This window comes from Phodopus roborovskii, unplaced genomic scaffold (genome assembly GCF_943737965.1).
Source record: "Phodopus roborovskii unplaced genomic scaffold, PHOROB, whole genome shotgun sequence".
Classification (NCBI taxonomy): domain Eukaryota; kingdom Metazoa; phylum Chordata; class Mammalia; order Rodentia; family Cricetidae; genus Phodopus; species Phodopus roborovskii.
Genome location: NW_026126646.1, coordinates 2,138,484 through 2,162,675, shown reverse-complemented (window position 1 = coordinate 2,162,675; position 24,192 = coordinate 2,138,484). Strand labels below are relative to the sequence as shown.

Here is a 24,192-nt window from a genome sequence, read left to right as displayed (position 1 = left end):
ATATCACTAAGCCTAGCTCCAAAAGGGGAAAAAAAAAAAAAAAAATTAAGGTCAGTTTGGGGAAGCATGTAAAATTTCTTACATTGAGTCCTAAATATCAAACCAAGTTTTAAATTGCTGGATAATATCCTCACCATCAATAGGTCCTCGCCCTTACCAAGCTTGTAAAGAAAGCAATCAACTTAGAAATAAAGGCTGGAGAGATGGCTTAATGGTTAAGAGCATTTGCTGCTCCTGCAGAGGGGACCACTTCTCAACAGTACTAGGCACCTACCTTACAACTGCCTGTAACCCCAACTCCAGGAGAATCTGAGGTGCAAAGCCTCCAAGAGCACTTGCTTGTGTTTAATTTTTATTTAAAAACAAATCTAAAACCAAAATCTTTTAAAAAGAGGAAAATGGGCTGTGTGGTGGTCTGTCATCCGAGCATCTGAAAGATGTAGGCAGAGGATCAGGAGCTCAAGGTCATCCTCGGCTACACATGGGATTTGAGAGTCTAGGACACACAAGACCCTTCTCAATAAAACAAAAACAAACAAAAGGAAAAGGAGAAGATGCACATCAAAAGAGGGAACAATGGTTACAAAGCAGGGAGAGGACTGGTTCAGCTTCAAGGTACAATTAGGGTGTAATCTATACCAGCTGTGGTGATGCATTATTTATGACTTATTAAAGCTTACCTGAGGGTTCAGAAAGCAAAGTCAGCCACAAGCCATAGAAGCCAGGCACACACCTTTAATCCCAGGACTCAGGATTAAGAGGCAGACATATATCTATTAGTTCAAGGCCACGGTGACTACATGAAATTGATCCAGTGTTAAGAGAAAACAGCTCACATAAGATGCTCTCAGCACTTGGTATCACACGCCTTCAATCCCAGCACTAGAGAGGTACAGAAGATAGGAGCAGGGTCTTCAGTAGGCTCAGTCTTGGGATTCTCTCCAGCCACACTGAGGAGAGGCAGCAGTCTGAGGCTTGGTGAGAGCTTCTGGATCAGCCCTTTCAGCCTGAGGTAGAGGTGAGAGCTAGTGGCCAGCTGCTTTGCTTTTCTGATCTTCAGGCAAGCTTTAATAAATCATAAATATTACCACACCAGTAGTTTCTCAACCTTCCTAATGCTGAGACTCTTTAATAAAGTTCTTCATATTGTGAGGTGACTCCCAACCACAAAATTATTTTGATGCTACTTCACAAATGTAATTTTGCCACTGTTATGAATCGTAATGTAAATATCTGATATGCAATCTCCAAAGGGGTTGTGACCCACAGGTTGAGAACCACTGCTCTACACTAAAAAGGACAGAAGCTGTATTCCTCAGGGAGCAGAGGCTTTCCACAGAGAGAAAGTGCAGGTCACCTTTCTGGCTCAGCTGGGAAACTCTCAACTCAGCACTCACAACCAACCATTTCGTGGAGGTCACTTACGCACATCTGATACTGAGTGTTAGATCAAATTAACATGCTGGAGACAACAAAGTAAAAATAACCAGAATGTTCTAAGGATATGGTACACCGTGAGGGAAGATTAAGGGAGGTAGGCTTATGCAGATATTTCAGCTCCGACACATTTGTGTCGGCTTATTTCTTTGACTCCCAGGATGAGAAAATGGAGAATTAATGGGGAGAAGGGGACCCATTAACAAAGCCAAAGGTAGGCTAAGGTGAGGAGGGCCTTGGCTGGTAGACACCGTTCAGCTATTCACAATCAGATGCATTAGAAGCTTCCTTTAACCTATCCATCTTCCAATCACTCCCTCCCATTCACTGTCCAGGTCTGAGGTTTCCCAAAGCAAAGCTTAGTTTTCACAAACAAGGGAACCATCCGATCCCTAAGCTCTGCAAGGGTTGGATGACTGCCAAACCATTTCTCAAACAAGAAGCAAACATGATAAAAACGAGCCCAAACCAAGTTGTGCTTCGACATTATCCCACACTTGGAATGTCCACCACTTTGGAACCCTGTTTTGTTTTTCAAAATGAAGCTGGATTTTTTTTTTTTCTGATGCCCAAGGCTCCTTTCCTCATCCCCCACCCCTTCTGGCTCAAAATCCTGGAGCAGAGCAGAGCCAGCACGAGAAGTGCCGCAGGAAAAGGAAACTGCCTTTATTTTAGACAGAAGAGAGGCCTCAGCTATGTGCTCTAAAATTCCAGAGGAATCAAAGGTCAGAGAGAGAAGGGGAGGGGAGTCACTGCTGGACGAGGGGCGGGAGCGGCAGGGGGCAGCAGTAAGAACTAGAGGAGGCAGAAAGGGAGGGTGTCCCCAAAAGACAGGGTGGCAGAAGGAGAGAGATGCTCAGGCAGCAGGAATGGAAGGGTGCGGTCTTCAGTATGCTTGCACTGGCATGGTGCCCCACACAGGCCAAAACGGAGGGACAACTCTGAGAGCTCCTGCAGTGCATACAGGGCTCCGCCCCGTCCTTTCTGAGTGGTTAGAACCCTCCCGTAAGAACAGGCCTATGGTGAAAGGTGCCAGAGTGACTTCTCACAACTCCATTTCATGTGTTTTGCCTCAGCCATCACCTGAACAGGGCCACACCTGCACTGCCCTTGGGGACCACCTCTTCCCTCTGCCCTCTCCTCAGTGTGTTCCAGCCACAACCCTATTTCTGCACATTCATTCTTATTGTCACTAAAGGACCTAGAATTCCGTCCTCCCTGAATCCTTCAAAAATGCTCCCATGAAGGTCTTCCTGCCCCAGTTACATGAGGCAGTGCCCCTCCCCATCCCCACCCCCCTCATCCTGCCCTGTCTCCTTGACATATACCGAGTGAATGGTTTCCCTCTTAGAACTCCAAGATTTTAGAGTACTCCTAGCATAGGACCTGGCACACAGTAGGCCTGGTGTAAATACTGTTGCATAAATGAACCCAAGCAGGATCAAAAAAACAAAAGCAAAAAAAAAAACCTTGTTTGTTAGTTCGTTCATTTGTTCCTCCAATCAAAACAGCACTTTTAAACACTTTTCCTTAGCATGCTTTACAAGAGAACTGAGAAACTTTCCACCACCTCTGTGTATTTCAGTTGCACTTGACTTCAAGAGCAAATGTCAAGCAGTCATTATCATATTGCAAAGGCACAGGAAACCTGTGAGCTGTTTACAGCTACACTGTGGGGGATTGTTGTTGTTTTCTGATACAGGGTTTCTCTGTTTAACAGTCATGGCTGTCCTGGAATTCTCTTTGTAGACCAGGCTGGCCTTGAACTCACAGAGATTCACCTGCCTCTGCCTCCCAAGTGCTGGGATCAAAGGTGTGCGCCACCACTGCCTGGTTTACAGCAGCACTCTGTAAGAGTCACCAGGGAGCGATGTAGCTTAAGGGCTGTGGGGTGGGAATTGCAGGGTCATGCACCTGTGTTTGTGGGCACCTTTCCCTCCCCATCTCCTTCAGGGTTCAAATAAGTCTGTGCTCCCTGCTTGGGAGCAGCTACTTTCCATCGCTTGAGGACCTATGAGCCCTGAAAATAAATTATTTCAGGCTGTGGTTTAAAACAGAGGAGTCTCACACACTGCCTGCAGCAGCCATGTTCTCTGCCAAACTCAGGGAGAGCTTTCACGACACCCATGGAGCCCAAGGATGCTAAATCAAATCCAGTCATTCTTATAGCACCTCCTTGTATGTTCATACATGACAGGTACTGCTTGCACATGGCACAGGACAATGCATGGTGTCCGCTCTAGTTTATTCCCTTTAGACAGGGTCTCTCACTGAGCCCAGAGGAGGCCGGCAGGCAGCAAGCCCAGCCACCCTCTTGCCATTGCTCCCACAGCTTTACAGAGTCATGGGTACACAGGCAGTCATGCTAGCTTTAAACAAACAAACAAAACAAGAAGGTTCTGGAGAGCTGAACTCTTCGTGCTGGGGTAGCAAGGGCTCTTCCCAGAACAGCGTTTTCCATTTACTGGACAGACACCACGGGCAGTCTGTCTTCTGAATGGGCCCCTCCCCGGGAAGCAGGGAGATCACACACAGGAAGAACCACCCCAAAGGCCCAGGACACACAGCACACACAGGCCATGCTCACCACTTCATCCTCCGTCCAGCACTTCTCGATCAGCTTGGGCACAGGCTTCTTTACCAGGCGCTGAAGGGCTTTGCCAGCATCATAACTGCTTTCATGTAGCTGAGACAACAATGACCTTAGTTAGTTAACTGTACCACATAGACATAGAGGTCAAATCAATAACTTAAGTCCTATGCCTTTAATTTATAAATGTATGTGTCTATGTATTTACCTATCTGTCTCTAGAGGAACCTACCTACCTACCTACCTCCTATTTCTAGAGAAACCATGGAAGGGCAGTATTTTACTGTGAGGTACTGTATCCAGCCCACTGCCCCTCCCTCCTAACCCCCATTCCAGTTGTTAGGACTGACCCTCTAAGGTACAGGTGAAGGTCTGGCTCAGCATGATGTTACTAGGAGGGTTAGAATCTTGATAACTGTTGTGTTATATATTTTGCTATGTTAAGGTTAAAACCCTTCTTTTTATTTTAGACAGAAAAGAGGAGATGATGGGAGATGTCATTCTGTATATGTTTCTCATACTGGTTAATGAATGAAGCACCGTTGGCCAATAGGAAAGTAAGATAGGCGGGACTCGGAGACAAGGAGGGTCAAGATGGAGAGTCTGGAGAGAACAGAACCGCCATTCCTCCGCTCTCGGTAAGACCACATGGAAATACATAGAAATGGGTTAATAATTAAGACAGAGCTAGCTGATAAGAAACTAGCACCTGGCCAATAGCATCACATCAAATACAGAGTCTCTGTGTGTTAATTGGGGCTGGCGCAGCAGCAGGACAAGAGTGGCGGCGGGCAGAAAAACCCATACTCCTTACATGTCCCATTCTTTTCTGTTTGCTTGTTTTAATTTTTCCAGACAGTGTTTCTTTGTGTATCATTGGCTGTTCTGGAACTCACTATAGACCAGGCTGACCTTGAACTCCCAGGAATCAGCCTACCTCTGCAATCCTAGTGCTGGGATTAAAGGTATGAGCCACCATGCCCAGCTCTTGTTCCACTGTTTGGTTCTGTCTCATTCTGTAGCCTAGGCTGTTCTTGAACTCATTCAGCCTCCCAGGTGCTTACAGTTGTGAGCTATTACAGCCCACTATTCTAGTCACATCTGTTCCAAAGCTCATGGGTAGACCAGATTCTTTTCTAGTCTTTTCAGGAAAGTACTTTACTTAAAATCATTAAAAGGGTTCAAAATATAGACTTGCAAAAGACATACTTCTGTAATGGCAGCGATGACTGAAGAAGCTGGGCCTTTAGAGCAGACTCTTCCTAGCAAAGCTCACACACACCCCGAACTTTCCCAGCACGAGGCAGCGCTGCACCCCACTGACACTCCTGTCCTGCCAAGGCCTCTATGTCCCATCTCTTATCAGATGCTGCACACAGCCACTGGAAAGAAGGAACCTCATGCTTAACCCACACCTTCCCTGGCTGAAATCTGCCTTCTTCCCATGGCAGTCCAGTGACTCACACAGTCAGTAGCCCAAGATGACCCTTCAGATATGCTTGCTAAACTATGTGAAAAGGTCTTCAGTTACAATGTAGCCCAAATTGAAACCTCAGTTTACACAGACTTATGAAGCTATTATTATCCAAGCTCTGGGGCCCGTCACCTTCTGGACGCACATAAAGAATAAAATAAAGTCAGTTGTTCACACTCTGCCTAATACCTAAAACAAGCAGGCATTTTCCAAGTTTTCTAATATAATGAGGGCTTTTAACAATTTAATACAGAATGAAACTGAACTGAATTTAAAAAGCACAAATTTTAGTGGTAATTTAAAGTAAAATCCAGTGATCAAACTGAAACTTAACAAAAAGCTCAGGGCAAAAATTTTAACAGTGACTCTTGTGTATGGGGTAAAAAGAAGGCAATATGGATAACTCACAAGAGTGAGTCTTGCTGCACTGGTTCAATGAAAGTCTATCTCAAAGACTACAGTGGGGAGGGGCTGAGAGCACATATTGCTCTTCCAGAGTCCTGACTCAGTGCCCAGCACTCACCCACAATGGTGGCCTGACACTCCTGGGCTCTTGGGTTTGTGTTCTCAGTGGGCACCTGACCAGCTTGTCAGCCTAGTCCCTTAACATATCCCCTTTCCTGGCTTCTCGCACTCTAAGCTTAAGAACGATGGCCTTTCCTAAGATGAATAAAACTTTGGTATGGCACTGATGCACTGGAATCTGACAGACAGGAAGTAGCGGGTACAAAAGGTACAACAGACGGCTGTTCTACATGCCCTCTTTGAAAGAGCACTGCGAGAGGGATACCACCTTCCAAAAATTCCATTTCAAGTACATGCATGTGTTTCTCAGCATGTGTGTCTGTGTGTGCATGTATGGAACTCAGACCTTTAGGAGCTGGAGTTATAGGTGGTTGAAACCAAACCTGAGCCCTATGCAAGAGCAGTACATGTTCTTAGTACTGAGCCATCTCTGCAGCCACTGCAGGATACCATCTTTGTGTGTGTGTGTGTGTGTGTGTGTGTGTGTGTGTGTGTGTGTGTGTGTGTGTGTATTTGGCACAGGGCTTCTCTGTGTAGCCCTGGAACTCACAGAGATCTGCCCACTTCTGCCTCCTGACTGCTGGGATTAAAGGTGTATGCCCAGAGCAGGGATGCCATCCTAATGTAATAATCACTCACATCCATTGGACGGGAATCCTGTCTGAGAAAGCTCGGGTAGGGTGGATGGTAGTTTCACATTTTAAAAAACTGCCATTGTTCCCTCATCAGTGAGAGGAAGCTTCCAGGACTCTCAGTAGATACCTGAAATGGAAGGTGGTATCTACATACACCAGGTGTTTCCTAAGACACTCACATGAATGATAAAGTTTAACTTAAACACATTAAGAGATTAATAACCACTAGTAAAATAGTTATTTTAACCACTAATAGAATAATTGTAACAATATACTATAAAAAAAAGTTACATGACATCTATGAATTGTTTACTTCTGGAATTTTTCATGAAGTCATTTTATCTTATGTATAGGAATACAATTTGCATGTTAAATATCACTAGAATGATTTAATTTACAGATTTATTTACTTTTATGTGTATGAGTGTATGCCAGAATGTATGTATGTACACCATGTGTGTGCTTGGTGCCTGTGGAGGCCAGAAGAGGGTGTTGGATTCCCTGGAACTGGAGTAATAAACGTGTAGTAGGCTCCATATGGGTGCTGAGAACTGAACCACATCCTCTGCAAGACAACCAGTGATCTTAGCTGCCGAGCATCTTCCCAGACCCTTGTGATACACAAGAAAGAGGAAGTGCTGGGATCAAAGGCGAGCACCACCAATGCCCGGCTAAAAACAGAACTTTTTAAAAGTGTTCCCTTTAATCCTAGCATTTGGGAGGCAGAGGCAGGTGAATCTCTGTAAGTTCGAGGCCAGCCTGATCCACAGAGTTCCAGGACAGTCAGCACTACACAGAGAAACCCTGTCTCAAAAACAAAAGGGGGTAGGGCCAGACTTGGTGGCACACCACCTTTAATCCCAGCACTCAAGAGGCAGAGGCAGAGGCCGGCAGATTTCTAGGAGTTCAAAACCAGTCTGGTGTAGGTAGCGATCACTTGGACAGCCAGGGCTACAGAGTGAGTCTAGGACAGGGCTCCAGGCAACTTTCAGCCAAGGACAGCTGGGAACTCCACATTCACCTGTGTGAGGTTTCCCATTGCCTTCCAGACTGGACTGCAGGTAACTCTAACAGTGCAAAGGGAAATTGGGGCTGGAGGGACAACATGAGACTGTAGTCATGTTTCACTGAAGATACATTTTTAATATCCCACGAGTAATTAGGGCCTATTCAGCTCCATAACACTGGGGAAGCCTGGAGGGCAGGACCTCCTCACCTCATCCCTTCAACATGGACCCACTCTGTGCTCACCTGTGCCAGGCCCTCTTTTAGGTTTGGGGACAGACACAGTTATGAACAAAGACAATGAACACAGGGAATGTGTGCTAAGCACAGCCTAAGAAGAAGTACCACAGGGAACACAGAATTGCACATCCACACAGACCCCAGGCTACTGAGCAGCTGGACCCACCATGAACAAGCAAGCTAACTGCAGGAGGAGCTAAAATGGACATTTCCATGCATTTCTCATGTCAGCCAGAGTGGGTAAATTTAACCAAAATACTAGTTATCTAAACTGAAACTCTAAAACTTGCCATTAAAAATATTCTTTATAAAGTATGTTGAAAAATTTAAGTAATTTGATTTTGTAATACTGAATTTCAATTTTTATTGTCTTATTTATTATTTTTTTAATTAAAAAAATGAGAGAGGGTTTCTCTGTGTAGTTCTGGCTGTCCTGGAACTTGTTTTGCAGACAGGCTGGCCTCAAACTCAAGAGATTCATCTGCTTCTCTCTCCCTAGTGCAGGGACTAAAGGCGTGTATCACCACTGCCCAGCTTATTTTTAATTTTTGACATTCATTCATATGTGGGTAAGGGGGAGAAGGAGGGAGGAAGGGACTGGGTAGAGAGATGGAGGGAAAGAAGATGCAAGCTATAGAGGACATGTGGAAGTCAGAGGACAGCTTGCAGAAGTTGGTTCACTCTACTGTATGGTTTCAGCTCAGCTGATCATGCTTGAGAACAAGAACCTTTACCTAAATGTCTCACTGCCTGGGTTTCAACTCTTTTAAAGGTAAAACAGATATTGTTCTTTTCTATTATGGTTATTTTATTTGTGTGTATGTGCATGTGTGTGTCTGTCTATGTATATGCCATGGTGCAAGAAGGTTCTTGCAGAAGCCTGGTGAGGGCATCAGATCCCTTGAAGCTGGAGAGGTGGTTTCGAGTCACGTGATATGTACACTAGGAAAAAATATTCTGGTCCTAGTTTTTTTCTTTTTTCCCTCCCTCCCTCCCTCCCTCCCTCCCCCCCCCTCAGGACAAGGTTTCAAGGTTTCTGTGTGCAGCCCTGGTTGTCCTGAAAGTCGCTCTGAGCAGTGAGGACTCTGATGGTAGGCCCCTCACTATCGCTGGGGGGCGGGGGGAGAGGAAGGTTCCTAGAGAAAGCTAGGAGAAAATAGAGCACCCTACAGCTTCACTCCTCAGCCATGGAAAGGCAATCAAAGCAGGGTAATTAAATGTTTGTGCCATTTGTAGCCAAGCTAGGTAGGTAGATAAGATCTGGGATTAAATGCAATTTTCATGGAAAACACAGAGAACTGTGCACTTTGGAACTACTGCGGGGAAAAAAAAAGACAGGGATCACAAACTAGCCCTGTGACTCAATTTTCCCACCTTTGGAAGCCAGTGACGGTTGAGGCAACTTTCACCCACACCCACTGAAGAGGGTGTCATTTGGGGAAACCATGTCCAAATTCATCACCATGGGAGTGGGGGGTATGCCATGAGCTTTTGGTTGTTGTTTTGTTTTAGTATTGTTTGTTTTCAGCCAACAAACTAGGATTTGAGGATAGGGACATGGTAACAAAGTGGAGATCCTTCACGAATCTACCAGCTTTCAAATGGCTCCATCATAATTTGTTCTTTCTCATCAAATGTCCTGTGGACAGAGGCTTAGCCAAGATGTGTCCTTTCCTTCATTTCGGGTATACCCTTGTCAAAGAGCAACTCTCCATGCAGCCACCGACATGTCCGGGGAAAGACAGGTCTGTACAGGATGTGGCAGAGGATTTTGCTGTTTAAAAACAACATCAGTTTCTGGCAACACTTGGTTTGCTGCAACTCTAACAAAAGTCACCATTCTGTTGAACCACAGAGCCAAAGACGGCGTGTGTACATGGCTACTTTCCCATGGCTGAATAGAAACCTGCCAATGACTTCCTCCAGTGCTTCTGCAGCTTTGCAAAGCAAGCACAGGACCCAAAGCAGGGTCAAACTCTTTTAAAACAACAACAAACTATGTATGATTGTTTTGCCCATGGAGACCAGCAGAGGGCATCAGATCCTTTGGAACTGGAGTGACAGGTGGTTGTGAGCTGACAGGTGGGTGCTGGGAAAGGAACCGAAAGTCCTCTGCCAAGAGCAGTTAAGGGTTCTTAACTTTGGCGCCACCTCAGTAGCCCCTGTGGTCACACTCTTGATACCAGGGCTACCCTGAACTGTGAAATGGACGTCTCCACTTGTCAAACGGGTACAATGCCAGTCCTCAGCTTGTCGGGGAACAGAGGGGAGCTTCACATGAGACACAGAACATCAGGATCCCACCAGATTTAAAATAGTTTTAAATCCTACAGTGGTTTCCTCGCTGGCAGCGACAGTTTAGATGCATGGCTCAGACTGTTCAGGGCTCACTGCAGCCCCTGACCCTTCCTGATTAGCAATGAGGAAGATCACGCCACAAGAAGAAAAACACATTTCTGCATAATTGCCTAAGTTAAATGTGCTTCTCTTACTCTGCCCGACAAATCATCTCTTGCTTATTACTTTCTTTAATTTAATATATATAAGTGCTTTACTGGCAAGCCTCTCACAAGAATAAATAATACTTAATGAGTGCCTACAGTTTAATTAACTCATGATTGAACTTCTCATGGACTGCTACAAACATTAAATTACACCCTCCCTTCAAAGCTGCCATGCATAGAATCTTGTCTCGAGCTTTAATTCTCTTGCCTCAACAATTCTCAAATGTCAGCCATTCTGTATGTTGGACACAGAGGTGAATCAGCCTTCATGCCCAGTTATAAAGTACGTTATTTTGCGGAGCGAGGATGAGGTCTTAATTCAAATAAGACTGAAAATGTGTACAATGTCAGAGCACCTCATTTACATTACAGCAGTCATTAAGCATCTCTGGGGCTCTGGCTGCCTTATTAGCATAAACTCAAGTATTACCACAAGGTTTCCAGTTTCTGCTCTGGCTTCTCATAGGAGCTGCCATTTCTGACTGCATAGAGCTGCAAATAAATTTTCCCTTTGGCATGGCTCAGCTGTCAGGCATCTCTGTTCTATAATGAACCCATGAATTACATCTCCCTACTCTGACATCTCTGGTCTCACACATCAAAATATTGTTCTTCAATTGTAATTTATAACTTAATTTAAATGTCCCTTTTCCCATGACCTTTTTAGATCAAATGGCAGTGCATCTGGCAGTTTCTACTACACCAAAGCACCTTTTACAATTACAGCCATTAGGGTGACTCCAGGGAAGCCTCTCCAATGCAGGCGGCTCTCAAGCCCAACATCAGTAAGTGTGATCTATTAACAACAACATAAGATCAGAACCTTCTGCTATCCAAAATATGCTATGTGCACAGCAAGAAACTGCCAGAATAACTCAGAAGGGGGAAGCAGGGCATGGACTTTATAATCTGTGTGTAGGCGTTTCGTGTCTGAGTACACATGTGGAGGTCAGAGGACATCGTGCAGCAGTCAGCTGACCTGCGAGATTTTTCACCAGCCTGTTTCAAAGACCTTGTCAAAAATCTGTCAAAGACATTTTAAAAAGTTTCTCCTTTTCCCTGACCATGATTAACAAATTTCATTTAGAACTCCAACATCAGTAACTGAGTGCTGAGCACAAACTATGACATCAAAACAACATATAAAATACACATATGTCAAAAAGCTACAATTAAAATACAAGCACTACAAGCACCTGACCTGCCAGATGTGGTGGTGCACAGCTATGAACCTAGCACTTGGGAGGCAGAGGCAGGTGGAGCTCTGTGCTGTGAGCTCAAAGCCAGCCTGGGTCTACATAGCGAGACCTGTCTTAAAAACAAAAAACAAAAACAATAAATAAATAAATAAAAATAATAAAAACACAGGAAAAAACAAAACAAACAAAAACAGTAACAACAACAGCCAAGCCAGGCACAGTGGTACACCTTTAATTCCAGCACTCAGGTGGAAAAGACTGGCAGGTATCTGAAGTTCTGAGGCCAGCATGATCTATAAAGTGTTCCAGGACAGCCAGGGTTCTTACACAGAGAAACCCTATCTTGGAAACAACAACAAAACAAAACCCAAACCAAACCAAACAAACAAAATAAAACTACAAGCACAGTACTCAATTTGTTTGGTCACTGGCCTATCAAATATCTTCATCTAGGTACCATTGTAGCTAAATTTGTCTAAATATACTAATGGTAGCAAAGAAACAAGGGCAAAACGTACAGACTGGAACTGCTTAGAAAAGGCTTGAAAGGTAACTGTCAGTTTTTACAAGACAGACAGAGTCCTTGGACACCTCTCCTCCTGTCATGTTTTCAAGTTAACTCAGTGCCCTATGTGCACTAGGCCAGTGTTGTATAACCCTACCCCAAACCACTTTCTAAAGAACGACCAGCCCTTGTATTTACACAGAAGAGTGGCTGTGGCCAGCATCACTTTTAGTGGTCACTGGCTTGCGGCAGGCCATTCTGATAGGAGCCCACAGGGCAGGGGGGTTTAACGGAAATCTACATTCCAGGAAGAAGTCTGTGCCAAAGTCTCAGGCCTACAGTGCTCAACTTGGAGCAGCTGCGGACAATCTGGTGGCCACGATAGGCACAAGATCCTTCATCTGCGGTGACACAGCAAACATATCCCTCCCTTTTCTAGATCTGGGTCTTAGAGCTAAGGCTGGGTAAAGGGAAACAGGCAATCAGCGGAGAAAAGATCCACCAAAACCAGGAGATAAAATAAATGTTAGCCTAAGAATGCCTAGTGACACAGAGTAAGCTTTGAAAATCTAGTGAGTGCAGCTTGACCAACCCTGCCTGACCTTAGTGATCAGCAAAAACCAAGCAAAGCACACGTTCTAGGGAGGAGGTAAAAATAAGCAGCAATACATACAGGCAACATCTCCGGGCTCACTGCTGAGTCATAGCTCCTTCCTCAACACTACTGTGTCTGGAAGCAAGCTGCTCCCCTCTCTCACTAAAGGGGTCTCGGAGGACTCTGTAGACTCACAGGAAGAAGAGGCGGAGCCGGCATCAAGAGTTCAAGAGCAAGCTTTTAAGGCAACATTCCAACAGAGGCTAGGCAAGGCACTTGGAAAAGTCTCCTTGGTGAATGACCTCTACAAGTCTTGGCTGAGGTGAACCGTCTGCCTGTTTGGAGGCTCTGTCTGCTGTCTCCACACCAACACAGACACCGAGAAAGGCTGGCCAAGACACAGGTGTGGAGCTGTGTGGAAGACTCAGCACCATGCTGCTGCCTGGCTGCGGGCTGATTTAAGGCCTGTCCCCCAACCCTGACTCTGGCACAGAGCCACCATCTCAATTAAACCCTTGTTTTCTCAGCTGCAGAAAGGAAGCAAGAAGCTACTTTGGAAGACTGTTTAGAACAGATCTCTCTCATTACTCCTGACACTAAAATATACTCGACTAGGGACAGCTGACTACAAGGGACGGGGTGGGACCGGTCAAAGGAAGCGTCGTGGGAATGGAAGAGCTTACAACACAGACTGTGACTAGGGCTCCACCAGTCACATGATGGCTCAAGGAAGCGTCCCTGCTCTTACCTAACTAAGCACGCAGGCCAGGTTAAGGGCTAATTGTAAGTGTGGAGAAACAGACTGCAATCCTGTAGGAGCCCTGAGACTCTAGGTTTGAGAATCTGAGCCCTATGGTTTTCTAGCCACACAGGAGGTGCTGAAGGTCTCTTACAGAACTTGAAAAACTTTCACATTCAGAGGATCTCCTGAAATAACAAATCCATGGTAATGGTATTAACACATCCATGCAGACCCAAGCAACACCCCTGGGACAAAACCCTTGCAGCAGGCACTGCACTTCCTGCTTCACTCAGCACAGGAGCAGGCACAGATCTTTACATGAAATCTGAGTCATCATCACACTCTGTGTACATGACAGTCTCCCTGACTTTCCTGTAGGAGTCCACAGCACCACCACCCAGGGGCTCCTCAGGGAGGGGCCCCTGAGAACTCAGGGACTGACTGCTGAGGATTCAAGGCTCAGGACATGGGATGGATGTAAAGAGCCATAAAGAAAATCTATGTATGGGACTCTCTGCACGAAAACTTATCAAGAGACAAATGCTCACTTCTACACACAAGTAGAGATGGTTCTGGACCATGGGTAGACATGAAAACACACATGCAGCTATGCTATCCCTACCATTCTTACAGCTTTGAAAACAAGCAAAAAACAAAACAAAACAAAGAAAACCTAGGCAAAATGACAAAGGCGAACCAAGACCACAGCTGTATTTACCTACTCAAAAAGAGCACTCTGCTCCAGAAAAAGGTCTGACTGGTAGTTAGACACATCTGCAGAAGGAGTCAACATACAACAGTGCTGTCAACCCTCAGCAATCTCACCTGCAATGGCAATGGTTTACAACAAGTCATTTCAGGTTGTGCAGATAACTTACACTTAAAGCTCTGAGCATAACAACAGAATTGTGGGACAAAGGAAACCAAAGAGCTCAGGCGAGGCTGTGCTGGGAAGACAGGTGACTGCTCTTTAGTCTGCACTTTCAGCCAGGCAGGCAGGCAGGCGCTGGAGGAGGACTGTCCTCCTGCTGTTAAGAAGGAAGCTAAGAGTCTCTGTGTAAACAAGGCAGTCCAGCAAAACCACTAGTGTTGAGCCTTAGAAATGGGGTTACCTCACAATCCTGATGTTAACAACCAACAGATAAATAAACCAATCCAGACCGGTAAGAGCAGCAGTCTCAGTGTCTGGGAGGCAGAAACAAGAAAAACAGATGTTGGAGGCCGACCTGGGCTACACAGGAGCTGATCTTCCCAAGATGCTTGGTTATCCAGATCCATATCCTTAAGAACAGTCAAGACCACACAGGCATTTGAAGAAGGACAGAGAGATGGGGACAGCAATGAGAGGCTTCTAACTTGTTGAAAGAGCAAAGCCTTCAAATGACAAATTCATTACATGTTTTGGGAAGGCTACTGTAAGATTCTTGCCTCTGTCAGGAGGTGGTGGTGTGTGCCTTTAATCTCAGCACTTGGGAGGAAGAGGCAGGAAGATCTCTGGGTTTGAGGTCAGCCTGATCTACAGAGCAAGTTCCAGGACAGCCACCGATACACAGAAAACCATCACAAGTAGTGTGTGTGTGTGTGTGTGTGTGTGTGTGTGTGTGTGTGTGTGTGTGTGTGTGTGTGTGTTCCACCCTCCATTCTATCTGCCCCAACTTTAAATGATTATAAATGAGACAGGTGTGCTTATTAATTTGTAGACAATATCACATTTTAAAGACCTATGTAGATTAAATTACTTCATTCATAAACAAAGTTATGCCTTGCATATAAGACATCAATGAACCAACAAAATTGCTGTCAATAGATAAAATAACTGTTTATTAAAATGAAAATAACAATGATGCACTCCAAATTCTACGGAGGGCTGAGGAGACGTCCACAGGGTAAAGGTGCCTGACCACCTGAGTCTGATTCCAGGGTCCAGGTAGCAGGAGAGAACTGACTTTTGCAAGCTGTCCTATGACCTCCACGTGTGAACAGTAGCACTTGTATACATGTGCGCGTACACACACGTGCACAAACACACACACACACACACGTAATTCTATTAGACTTCAAATTCAATAAACAAAGAGAAGGAAAACAAAGTTAAGAATAAGACACACATGAAAAGAATGTGCTGAACACAAGCTCACACGGGAGCTCTAGGGTAACTGTGAGTGTGTCCACCTATCAGAGCTGAGGTTTTAGGGAAGGTGCTGGTAAGACGTTTATATATAAGAATGGGAATATTATGACATGGAAGCTGAAAGCATTATCCTCAGTGAAAGAAAATAATTCTAACTGCTGATTATTACACCTGCAGTGACCAGAACGGACAAGTCCATAATGACAGAAAGTAGTGAGTGGTTGTCCAGGACTAGAGAGGCCAGGATTCCGTTGACAAAAACTTTAAAATTGATAGTGCTAGTAGCTGCCTGAAACCTAAATACATCAAGAAGACACAAACTGAACATCTTTTATTTATTTATTTATTTATTTATTTATTTATTTATTTTTTAAATTCATGTGCATTGGAGTTTTGCCATGGGCATTTAATCCCTGGGAACTGGAGTTAGACAGTTGTGTGCTCATGTGGGGCGCTGGAAATTGAACCCAGGTTCTCCTGAAGAGCAGTCAGTGCTCTTAACCACTGAGCCATCTCTCCAGCCCCCCAAACTGAACATCTTAAATGGGTAAATTATATAGAATTTGAAGAGTATCTCAATAAACTTGTTACATAAAAAAGACAACAAATGCCAGGTGGTGCACACCATTAGCTCCGCCTAGCATTTGGGAGACAGAGACAAGTGGATCTTGTGAGTTCTGGGCCAGCCTGATCTACAAGGTGAGCTCTAGAAGAGCCAGGCTGTTACACAGAGAAACCCTGTCTCAAAAAACAAACAAGAGAAAGGGGGGTGGTGGTGGTTGTAGAGTTTGGCACAGAGGTGCACACTTGTAGTCCAAGCATTTGGGAGGCAGAGGCAGAAGGATCAAGAGGCACTCAAAGTCACCCTCGAGGCTATACTTCAATTTCTATCCAGGCCAGCCCGGGCTTCATGAGACCTTATCTCAATTCCTCTACCAACCTCCTAAGGTCCCCCACAAAAAAATAAAAAGTACTTGACGGTGGCTCATATGGAAAAACAGAGCTGGGGCCCAGACTGTGGGGAGCCCTGTGGGGAGCAAGACAAACACAGGGACTGAAGAGACTCCTGTGTGACAGCAATCTGAAATGCAAGGTAGGCATGTCTCACTAGTTCTAATTGGGTGCCCATGATCCCCCCACATCCACTCCAGTTCAATTAAGTAAACCTACACACTGCCCCAAAAGGAATAAAATATTAAAGAGTAAAAAGCTAAAACCCACCCTCATTTAAATGAGATCAATAGTAAATCATATGTTAAAATGTCATTACCCGGAACTTTGGAACTAAGTTGGACTACAAAGGCAGCCATGTTAGCAAACATCTTTCTTCCTACGTATTCATTTGTTGAAGTTTACTGATTAGGTCTCACTCTGGTCTCAAAATGCTGATCTTTCTGCATTTGTCTCCACAGCGCTGTAATCACAGGCTTGTGTACTACCAAGCCTGACCACGACAGTAAATTTCTACCCACTGCATTTTTATAACCATAGCTCCAAAGGTTTCCAACAGGTCAAAGCACAATGAATGAAGAGGTGGAAATGTATGCATTGTTATACTGACAACTAGTTGAGAAGGTCTTGGTTACACCACAAAACCTCAACTGCAAGAACTCCTGTCTACCTCCTGCAAAGCCGTAATTAGCAGTACAGCCTGCACATACTGATACCATGTTGCTGCATAAGTAAAAGCTTGTCAAGATTGATGTATGCGAGCTACTGTCCTGAAATTTATAGGATTTCCGTAATAGGAAACATATATCATATCAACTTTATAAACTTCTTCCATTCCCTTTTCAACAACAAATCAAAACCCCCACCACAACCCCTGCAAACCCAGCCTTAACCCAAGTCAGCAAAAACTAATCACTTAATGTTGCTTGTGTGGAAAGTGCAGCATTACTGGTAAATGCCCATGGGATAAAAGCAAGAAGGCCCCCTGTGAGCACCATATTTGGGCTGAGAAATACTCCTTAAGGACCCACAAGCACTGTAAAGTTAATACAGGTTAGGAGACACCAATGCAGTCAGTCCACTTATGATGAAAAAATAGAAAATCTCCAAGAAAAAACCCTACAGATGTAGTCGTCCGAGTACAAGGGGGCAAATGAGATGAAGGGATCATTACGGTCAGCTCATTTTGCATATTCCTAACACAGAGTTCTCCATGATCAGCTCTGATACACAAGTGAGCCTGATTTGTTTTCAACCATTCAAACATTTAGCCTTTCTCTACCATGTACCAGGCAGCTGGGTAGGACTGAGAAAACAAGATAACTAATATCTGTTAAGAAATTGTTGTTAGCTGTCTAACTAATTTACCAATCAAAAATGAAATATCATTCAAGTACAGGGAACTTTGAATCTTTTGTCTGAGATGTGGGTGTTCATAAATAAATAAGCAAACAAACACACACTCTTTTAAATGTGTAAAGATCTTGATTAAAATCTAACAGCTACCGATATTTCAGGGAATAAAGCTGCCTGGGTTGAGGTCCAACGTCTGCTTCGTGATTATATATTTTACTTATAAAGGTAAAAAACCAATCACATGCTGAGTGATGTAAGAAAAAGTAAATATAAAAATGGCAACAATTACTCAGGAAAGTTTAATTTTATTAATGGAAGAAAACTGAGCCCCAACAGTGAAATACAGTATTGATTTAGTAAAAAATAATTCAGCATAATGTAAGATCTGTTTTATAAATGGGCGGCCAGCAGAGATGGCCAAATCAAACTGTCAGGATAAGAAGGCTGTTCTGTGCTTCGTGACATCGCTTACTAGTTACTTACCAGGTGATGGTACAGGCGCACCTGCCCATCTGCACCCAATGTTTATACGACCTGGATCCCACGTGGAATTGTTTCTAAAGAATACACGGTAACCTAGCAATCCCACATTACAGAGTTCACATTGTAAGTGTTATAAGCAGTGCTTAAGAGCCATCTGTATTATATTTAAGCAAGCTAAATATTCCAAGAAAAAGTCAGACACTGTCAAGACTGCACAGTCAGACGATAACAACACGTGAGGACTTCAAAAGTGAAAAGGCAAGATTAGGATGGAAACAGAGAAGACGGTGGGGGCCCATGAGAGCCTCACACACAGGAGACACTAACACAAAAGTTACTACTGCGCACAAAGAGCCTGCCCCTCAAAGGTACAAGAGCCAATACACAAACTCTACAAAGGTGCATGTGCCTAATGCCACCACCTCAAAAACATGATGCTAATATGACCAGGATCTAGCGTAGGCAATGGTAACCGTTACAATGGTGAATATCACCCAGATCTTGTATTCTGTACTGATTATGTAGTTATCAGTTATGAGACCAAGTTAGAGGACAATGTGTTGAAGTCAGTTCTCTCCTATTCTATGGGTACCAGGGACAAACCCCCAGGTCATCAGGCTTGGTGGCACATGCCTTTACTCACTGAACATACAATATCTCCAGGCCCTGGCTCCTCAACTGTAAGCAACCCCCCATAACTGTAGAGTTTTAAAAAACATGAAGCATTTTAACCAATATAAATCACATGCCAAACCAGGAAACTACAAAAGATTGAAATCTTGGCACTAGAGGGATAGATTAATGACTAAGAGAATGTAGCCCTGGCTGTCATGGAATACAGTCTGTAGACCAGACTGACCTTGAACTCAGAGTTCCACCTGCCTCTGCCTCCACCACCACCATCCAGTTCCAAATTCTACAATATCTTGACATAAAACAATTTATTCTAAATAATTCATGGGTCAAAGAAATACCAAAAAAGGCTTAAAAGCATTTTGAAAAGCGAGGGGAAAGAGAATCCAAATCTGTGATAAAAGCAGTTACTTTTACCCAACTTCTGAAAGTAGAAAATACATCAAATTAAACTCCCAGATGGAGGGAGACAAGTTTAATGAGGAAGACAACAACAAAACTAAACCTAATTGTTGAAAAAGGTTAATTTTGATAAATCTCTATTTAGGATAATTCAGAGAAAACAAATTCAAAGTCTTAGGAAAGACAGAAAGGCCAATAATGAGAAAATCTATAGTAATTACAATGTTAACTCTATAAACCAGAGGAAATAGACAAAATGTTTACAAACAAAGGCTTACCAAAATGAAGAAATATAAAATCTGAATTGGCCTGTGTCCACTTGTGGTTTTTTTCTTTAGACTGTTTTATTGTCATTATCTTAAAGGTGTGTGCACTACATCCATGAACAAGTACCCTTCAAGCAGGAAAGCACCAAACTGCCAGGAGCTAATTACAGGAACTACCCACTATGGATGCTGGGAACTGAAACCCAGTGCTCCAGAAGAGCACAAGCCCTCTATACTGCTCCGTCATTTCCCCCACCTCTATAAAATTAAAGATACTAAATCTTATTCATTCATTGTATGTGTGCATGAGTGAGCATGTTTGTTTGTGCTACGTGGTCACATATGCCTGCACCTGTCTGGATGACAGTGTCCTCCTGCTGACAGAAGCATGTTCTCCTTCTACTGTGTGGGTCCCAAGAATCAAAGTGAGGTCATGGGCTTGGCAGCAAACTACCCACTGAGGCAGATCTCAGGCCCTAATGAATGATAAGTAACTATTCATGAGTAAATATTTAGATTCTGATGACTTTACTAGGAATTCTTGGAAATGTTTAGCAACAAGAAAAATGATTTTATAGACTCATTAATATGTCACACAAAATGAGCACAAAATATACTTTGACATCCATCATGAATCCATATATGACACAAAACAGGCGGTGGTGGCACGCTCCTTTCATCCCAGCACTCAGGAGGCAGAGGCAGGCGGATGTCAGATGTAATAGCCCTGGTTGTCCTGAAACTTTGTAGAGCAGGCTGGCCTCGAACTCAGAGAGATTTACCTGCCTCTGCTTCCTCAGTGCTGGGATTAAAGGTGAGTGCCACCACTGACCAGCAAACCTTACATTCTTATCTAGAGACTGGAAAGATGATTGCTGAAGTCTGTTACGGAACAATCTTCTGTACACTGAGAAGATGTGTCTTTGCCAAGGTGCCTGGGTACTGATTGTTTTAATAAAATAGCTGACTGGTTGGTAGCTAGGGAGGTATGGGTGGGACAGCCAGACAGAAGACACTGAGAGGAAGAAAGACAGAGTCTCAGGGAAGTCACCAGATATGCAGAGAATGAACAGGCCATCTGCAAAAAGGCATAGCCATATGGCAAAGCTTAGATAAGAAACATGGGTTAATTTAAAATGTGAAAGTTAGCTAGTGACCAGCCTGAGCTACCAGCCTAGCATTCATAAATAAATCTCTGAATGGTTACTTGGGAATGGCTGCAGAGACACAGAGGAACTCCAATTACAGTAGGTTCTTCCAACTACAGAACTCTCAAGACAAAAACAAAACAAAAACAAAAAAGAAAACAAAGATGACTGTAAATTAGATAACCGTTAGAGGAACTGCTAGGCCTCTTGGTGTCCTAGACACAAATCACCATGTGACCACCATGTGCAAATACACATGACCACCACACCAGAAGCCGGCCCCTCAACACTGAGCATCACTTGTTTGAATTTGGTGATGTCACATTAGGAAACACAGACAGTGACATCCTGAAACATTAACCTCCCTATACTGTGCTGAGAATACACCGTGAGGTCAATAAGGAAAAGAAAGCCAGCAGTGATGATGCAGGGCTCCAGCAGTGATGCAGGGCTCCAGCAGGCACGCTGTTGGCAGCAGAGCGGGCGCTGCCGCTTCTGACCCATTGTGCAGATCTTACAGGAGCAAAGCAACTTTTCTTATAACCAATCCCACCTGCCTGCACTCTCATGAGGGAGATTTTCCTGGAGATATAAGGAGGAAGGCAGCGGAGCGAAGAGTCCAGGCTGAACAGGGCTGACAGACCAGATCATGAAGGGGGGGGGGAGCAAGAGAGGAGGCACCATGGAGGGGTCACCCGGTGAGAAGTGCTGGGAGAAGCCAAAGGTACCGAGGGGTGCTGGTGAAGAGATAGCCACTGCATCACTGTGATATGTTATGAGGCGCCTCAGCTAGCCATTTGTTTAGGATCTCAGAACCCTAAAAGTTGTGAGCCGCCTGACTTGGGTCCTCTGGAAGAGCAGTATGTGCTCTGCACTGCTGAGTCATCTCAAATACATTATTTCAGACCAGTGGAAAAGATAAAAGTATGGTGCTGTATTCAACTCTTGTTCCCATAACCTTAAATTACGATTGATCTCTCTAAAATTATTCTCATTGCTGTGGCTGGGGTTCAATTCCTGCTCAGGAAAGCCTCTCCTGAAGAGATAGGAAGGCAGCTCAACAGCTCAGAGAACTTGCCACCAAGTGTGATAACCTGAATTTTTGACCTCAGGAATCCTCATGGTAAAAGGAAAGAAATACTCTTGCAAGATGTCCTCTGATTTCCATAGTGCAAAAGTGGCATGTTCTTCCTCCCTCAGAAAATAAACAAACATTTTGGATTTTTTTGTTTTATTTTTGGCTGGACTTATTTGAGACAGGGCTTCTCTGCTTAGACCTGGTTGTCCTAGAACTCTCTTTGTAAACCAGGCTGGCCTCAGACTCAGAGAACCACCACACCTAGCTTGTTTTCTTAAGGTTAACAGTAGCAGAATGTCCTGCAGTGGGCACTCTGAGGATGACATAAATCATCCATGCACACAGTATCCAAAATAATGGTGTACTAGGAACTCATTTGAAGCGCCTCACAATTCTGAGGTTCACAGATTAAGATATAAACCTAGAGGAGGAGTCATAATGTCTCCTCCCTAGAATCTTGCATTTCCAGGCAGCTGTGAGAAGCCGTAGCAGTACTGGGAACTGAACACAGCTTCTCTGGGAGAGCAGCAATGCTTTTTTACCTGCTTAGCCAATTCACCAGCCACCACAATTCTTTTATTAATTTTTTGTTTATGTATATTTATGTGATTTACTTTTTATATATAAATTGTGTATACGAGAGTGCGTGTCGTGTGCAGGAGGTACCTGGAAGTTACATGAGGGACTCTCAAAGTCAGCGAGAGCAGTTATTTTTAAACCCTAGCAACACCACAGCACCCACTCTTGAGCTCTCAAAGGTGACCTCCAGAGACTTACTGTGTTCAGTGCATTGAGAGTGGTGTCATCCCGAGATGCTGCAACACAGCCATCCTCTGTGGAGCCTCCATCACACATCCCTGCAAATGCTGCCATGCTCCTTTGGGGAAAGGACAGAGTTTCCTTCATCAGCATACATCAACATCCAGATACAGGGTGACTTTTAACCCTCAGTTTGCAAGCTTACTTTCAGCTAAGATTCCACTAATAAATACACATCAGTCCTCAGCCCGGCCTCGACAGTCCAACCCTTCCTCCCTTGGGACAGAAGTGCGAGTTACACTGGGTCCATGTTAGTTCTTCGGTTTTGCTCATACTAAGATTTCAAATCTGAGCACATGAATAACCTACTTCCCATGGTATTCCACTAGATTATGATATTTGAAAGTACCCATATGCACTATCACCGTGCATTAATTAAACATTTTTAAGTCCCCAGAAAACAGATGAAATTAATTTGTCTCATCTATGTATCAACTACTTTTCAGTGACCTAAAAGTGAAAAGTGACAGAACGGGAAAAAACACTCAGTCACCCACCCCATTACATTAATCTCATATCCGCCGTGTGCAAAGCACTGTGGTCTACAAAGAACTTGCCGTGCCAGGTGTGCTCTTCAGTCTTTGCTCCTGCACACGGGGTGAGGCTGCTGTGAGTCCCCGACATCACTACAGACAAAAGTAGGCTCTGTCTGCACCACAGCACGAGGGGACTCAAGTCAAGGTTCTACTTTCATATTTGCCAATTGTATGTTCACAAGTTCTACAGGCTAACCACGGATAACTGTTCCCATGTAGGGAAGCCATACAAACGTCAAGCTTGTGAGACACTAATGAGCAGCCACCGCACGGAGAGCAGGGACTCAGTAATGGAACTGTAAGCTGAGGTGAATGATTCACTCAACTGCAGTGTCAGAAGCGGATAATTCCACGTGTGGCTGAAGGTGCTCCTTCTAAGGAGTTCTCTAGTGTGATGTGAGGCAAATCTCAAGTAGAGAAAAAAACAGCAGCTGTCTGTCAGGTAAAAGGGGTCACCAGGGCAGATAGCCACACTCAGAGTGAGAAAGGTCCCATCAGGGCTAAGGAGGGAAGACACTGTGCTCACACTTGTCAGCCCACATGTCCTCATTCGGAAACAGCTGGGGCAATTCTATTACCTTGCTGCCCTCAAGTACATGAGGAGGTCACAGTCGCTGACTCCCGGCATCCAGACTAGTTCCTCATGCTGAGTCACCGTGTCACCGTCTGGAGAAGGAAACGGTTGCAGATCTGGAAGTTTGGCCTGAAAGACAGGGATGGAGAAGTCACCATCAGGCTAAGCACCAGAAAGAGGCACCCTACCATGCAGTCTCCTGGGCCTGGAGCACTGTGCACGCTTTCCCTGGGCAGCAGAAAGGTAAGATCAACATCGTGAAATCCCTGGCAGTGGTCACACCATACCACCACACGTCACAACAGACCGCTTAACCCTCACTCACATAGCAGTGATGGTGTCAAAGCCAACCTGTACCAATGTG

General features: G+C 44.4%; 1 protein-coding gene across 6 annotated transcripts in view; it reads right to left on the bottom strand.

The window, feature by feature from the left end:
* Rere (arginine-glutamic acid dipeptide repeats) overlaps positions 1-24,192 on the bottom strand; it is a 186,164-nt gene that overhangs the window by 66,643 nt on the left and 95,329 nt on the right. For 5 of the 6 annotated variants that reach the window (XM_051173787.1, XM_051173788.1, XM_051173789.1 and 2 more), the window contains 3 exons: positions 23,833-23,957; positions 22,677-22,776; positions 4,025-4,123 (listed from right to left, as the gene is read on the bottom strand). The exons of the other annotated variant lie outside the window; for it this stretch is intronic. In XM_051173787.1, coding sequence (XP_051029744.1) covers positions 4,025-4,123; positions 22,677-22,776; positions 23,833-23,957 — 324 coding nt within the window. The remainder of the gene's footprint in view (positions 1-4,024; positions 4,124-22,676; positions 22,777-23,832; positions 23,958-24,192) is intronic. 6 annotated transcript variants of the gene reach the window in all.